The sequence below is a fragment of the Corylus avellana genome, chromosome 5, assembly GCF_965113065.1.
Source record: "Corylus avellana chromosome 5, dhCorAvel1.hap1.2, whole genome shotgun sequence".
Taxonomy (NCBI): Eukaryota; Viridiplantae; Streptophyta; class Magnoliopsida; order Fagales; family Betulaceae; genus Corylus; species Corylus avellana.
In genome coordinates, this window is record NC_142494.1 from 5786490 (window position 1) to 5791151 (window position 4662).

The following is a 4662-nucleotide window of genomic DNA, read 5'->3' on the forward strand; positions in this document are numbered from 1 at the left end:
AAATTGTATTGCCATTAATATTTTAAAATATGTGATTCAAAAACATGATTATCCTTTTTTTTTTTAGAAAATACAATTTCCAAACCGGACACTTTCTACAATTTTGTTTAAAAATACCGCGTTTGACCTAAGGTCAAGTGGACCCTAAGCCCGTAATGGAGGAAATGACTCAAAGTAGAAGGCTGCGGAGTGGTGACCAGAGAGAAGGCAGAAGAAGGCGAACATGGGCCAAATTTTTGCTCCTTAATTGGTAGGTCATGTCCGTGTTTGGCCAGCTGGAAGCTTAGCTGCCTTATCTGAAAGAAGTGCCCCCTAAAAGGCTAAATAATAAATCATGCATGCTCCTTGGGAAGATATTTGTTCTTATTTTTGCTCCTAATTAATTGAATATATATTGGAGATTGGCCTGGGATTCATATCATCACATGAAAAGCCACGAGGGTTTCCGTACTTTTCATGAGTAGGCGACTTTTTTGCCTAATTAGTTGTGAATATTGAAGACAGTAGGTCCATTTCTAGACCATTCTAATTAATTAAGGCACTTTCGGCTCACCCAACAAATTTGGAATACTCAACGTGATTTCTTTCTTCTTTATTATTATTATTATTATTATTATTATTTATCCATCTGCTCGGCTTCAAAGAGATCGAGAGTAAAGAGTTGTTGAAATATTTATTAAGTTTTATTTCTCTTTCCTTTTTTATTTCAAGGGTTTTTAAGTAGTTATATTCGCTACTCGACTTTTACACCCTTTCCTTCACAATTTGCCTCAATGGAAATATTACAAAAAAAAAAAAAAAAAAAAGGAAAATGCAATTTACCCTTGATGTTTCAGGGATTTTTCAATTTTAACCACAAAGTTCAAAAATTGGCAATCTACCCCTCTGAAGTTTTAAAAATTGGCAATTTAAACCTTCCGTTACTAATTTCTGTTAAATTGTACGAAAATTTTTTTTTTTAAAAAAAAAAAGGCTTGAGGGTAATGATGTAATTTCATAGATTTCCGTCTATTTAGACGAAAAAATTAAACGGATGGTTTAAATTGTCAAATTTTAAAACTTTAGGAGGGTAGATTGCCAATTTTTAAACTTTGAAATTAAAATTAAAAAATCCCAAAAATTTCAGAGAGATAAACTGCATTTTCCAAACAAAAAAAAAACTCCACCAGAAACCAGTTTGTTTCAAGGCACAAAAGGTGACAAGAGCTTATCATCAATTGCATCCGCCCTTAAGAACGGCATCAGCTCCTTCTTTGATCAGTTTCCACGCGTCAACCACGTGGTGCTCTTCTGTAAGTGTGGTCCCCACCGCGAACCTCAGGAGGTATACCCCACCGACTATTGTGTGGGTCATGTAAACGCGCCCGCTTGAGTTCACCCACTCGAGCAGCTTCCGGTTCAGGACTTCTGTGTTACCCGACCCGGCCCATGAAAGCGGGTTTAGCCTGAAGCACACCAGCGCGAACCACCTCGGCACCACGATTTCGAACCGCGGGTCGGATTTCACGAGCCCCTCGAACATCTTCGCCATCCGCACGTCGGACCGGATGTGGCTCTGGAGATTCGCTACGCCGTAGCTGCGCAGCACGAGCCAAAGACGGAGCGACTTGAATTTTCGACCCGTACCCACTTGCCAGTCCTTGAAATCCACCACCGAGTCCGACTCGCTCGCTTTGTTTCTCAAGTACTCCGGGTCGGTGCTCAATGCTTTCACCAGTAAGCTCGGGTTCTTGACCCACATGCAGCAGCAATCCAAGTAGCAGAGCAGCCACTTGTGCGGGCTCAGACTCAGTGAGTCGACTCGGTCGATCCCGTCTAAGTAGTGCCTAAACTCGGGACAAATGCATGCGCTACCGCCGTAAGCAGCGTCCACATGCATCCACATCCCGTACTCGCTTGCCACGTCGGCAAGCGGCTCGAGAGGATCAACTGCAGTGGTTGAGGTTGTCCCCACGGTGGCACAAACATAAAGTGGGACCAGCCCGGACGCCACGTCAGCCTCCACAACAGTACGTAGCAGAACTGGCGACAAAGCAAAATCTGTATCAATGTTTGTCGGGATAGACTTTACGTTGCGGGGACTGATGCCGGCAAGTTTGGCAGCCTTAGTGAAAGTCGAATGTGTCTGGTCGGAGCAATACACGACGAGCTTTTGTATTTCATCGGTCCCTTTTGCACGTAGCTCGCGATCTCTGGCGGCGACGAGAGTAACTAGAATTGCTTCACTCGTGGTGTTTTGAATGACTCCGCCGCCGGTGCCGGAGAACATAAAAGACTTCGGGAGTTTAAGCATGCTGGCTAACCAGTCCATGACAATGATCTCGAGCTCCGTGGCCGCCGGGGAGGCAAGCCAGTTGAAACCGACGGCATTAAACGAGGTGCACAGCATTTCTCCGAGGAAAGCAGCGGTGCTGACAGTGGCCGGAAAGAAGGCAAAGAAGTTTGGGCTTAACCAATGAGTCATACCGGGGATTATGTGATTGGTTACGTCTGTGAGAATGGTTTGTAGCGATTCAGGAAGGTATGGTGCAGCTCCGGGGAGACGGTTGCGGAGGTAGTCGGGCTGGACTTGGCTGAGAACTGGGAAGGTTTCGATTTGTTTGTAGTAGTCGGCTATGAAGTCGACCATCTGGTGGGCATGTTGTCGGAATTCTTCGGGGTCTAAGGGCTTGAATTCACGCTGGGGAGAGGAAGAGTCGACGGAGCTCAAATCAAGGCTACCCATTTTTTCAGTGTTTGACGGAGAAAAAAAAGGAAGTTTTAGAACGTACGGCACGGGAGGAGAACGGAGATGGTGGTAATGGCGGTGAAAAAGGGGCTGGTGAGAGGGGTTTAAATCGAGGAGCGGGGAGATCAAGTGGGACAGATGGGCCGGTGGGACGGGTGGGCCGGAGACTGTATTAATGAGTTCTTTTAAAATTTATAAGCCTTTTATTATTATTATTATTTTTTTTCCTTTATATATATATATATATTTATAATCTTTTTATTGAGTAAATCTATATACACAGTTTTATAATACTCAACATTTATATTGCAATCCTGACGTGACAGCTTCGTCTTCTTATCTCCTTTTTTTTTTTAATTTTTTTACGACATGTACAAGGATTTTGTCCTTTCAAAATTTATACTCAATGATCACTTTATTGGGTAAGCAAATTAAGAGAATGGATAATATTATTTAGTAAATTATTATAAGTCTATCATACAATTAAAATAATTAATCGTATAAAGTAATACTATTTGTAATTCTCTTTTTTTTTTCTTTTTATCCTCTTAAAAATAATATAACTTTTAAAATTACTATAAAATTAAAATCTAATAGTAACTTATTTCTAAATTAAATAATAAATTTAAAAGTTACTTTACTTTTAAGAAAGGAAAATATGAGTCTTACATATACCATTGCTAGAATAATGGGTTTGTCATTAATTACTCTAGTTAGAATTACATAAATAAGGTCAAAACAGAAAGACATCTTTGACAATTCTCTTGAAAACCAATATATATATATATATATATATATATATATATATATATATATATTTGATGTAAATATGGGAACTCAATCCTCATATAAATCTTAAGAATTCTAGAGAGACGTTGACGCATAGTTTTTTTTTTTATTTAATGGGTGGAAATGTTAGGGGTACGGAGTGATAAGTTAAGTGGTCAAAATAATGTGTGGGTCAAACTTTGAGGATGAGGTGGTTGTGAAGTGGAAGTGATAAATGGGAGTGGAGTGAGATTTTGTTCATGTGATTGAAAGTGCATGGGCGTGATATTGAGAAGTAAAGTCAAAGTTGACAAGAGACAATTTTGGGTCAGGCGCCCGTCCCTGCATTGGGGCATTTATTAAGACTTATGCTTCCCTTTTTATTCACACTTTTTCAGCCTTTCTACACCAATCCAAGGGTATATAGAATTTAATTTGGGTAACTTTGTTGGAGGGAGATCCCACCAATTTATGTGAGAGTATTTATATCAGATTCATTTGCCCAATTAATATGGAATTTCATTTCACTCGGATCATAATCTGAATTATGTTACTAGGAAAATCTCACCCTTTGTTATATCTAACTACGTGAAATGTGTCAACTGTTTAAATAGGTGATATGTTATCGAGTAAGTAAAAAACTAAATTATGAAATTGCAGAGATTCTGATCATATTCACTCACTTGTTTGGATAGATAGACTCCATAAAAACTCACTTCCATTTGCTACTCGGATTGTTGGGATTTGAATCCAATTTTCTTTGCAAATTTTAGCCTATCTAGTTGGACTATCCATAGGATAAATCATATTTTTGCCCATTACCGGGGGTTTATGGAAGTTATTTTGGTTATCAAATGGATCAAGTTTTTATCTGAATCGAATGAGAATCATATGTATTTTGAACATATGTCGGTTTAATAGACTAAATTAAAATAATTTCTTTCAATCCAATTTTCTTTTTGAAAAAGCTATGCTCTTATATCAAATCCTTATTTATAAAAGTTTTGTGATATCAAAGGTGAAGATCAAATTCTTGTTCATTTTTTTGACGAGTGAGTTTTTTCCAAGATGAGAGAAGGGGTGTTAATATTTTGAAATATTATAGAAAATGCAGAGAATAGATAGAAGTGTAAAATGAGGTATAAATCATTAACAAGAAGAAAATG

General features: G+C 38.7%; 1 protein-coding gene across 1 annotated transcript; it reads right to left on the minus strand.

The window, feature by feature from the left end:
• Positions 1-692: 692 nt before the first annotated feature.
• On the minus strand, positions 693-2853 carry LOC132181322 (tryptophan decarboxylase TDC2). Its single transcript, XM_059594496.2, has one exon. The coding sequence runs from the start codon at positions 2723-2725 to the stop codon at positions 1214-1216; it is 1512 nt and encodes a 503-aa protein (XP_059450479.2). The 5' UTR covers positions 2726-2853; the 3' UTR covers positions 693-1213.
• Between the last annotated feature and the right edge of the window lie 1809 nt (positions 2854-4662).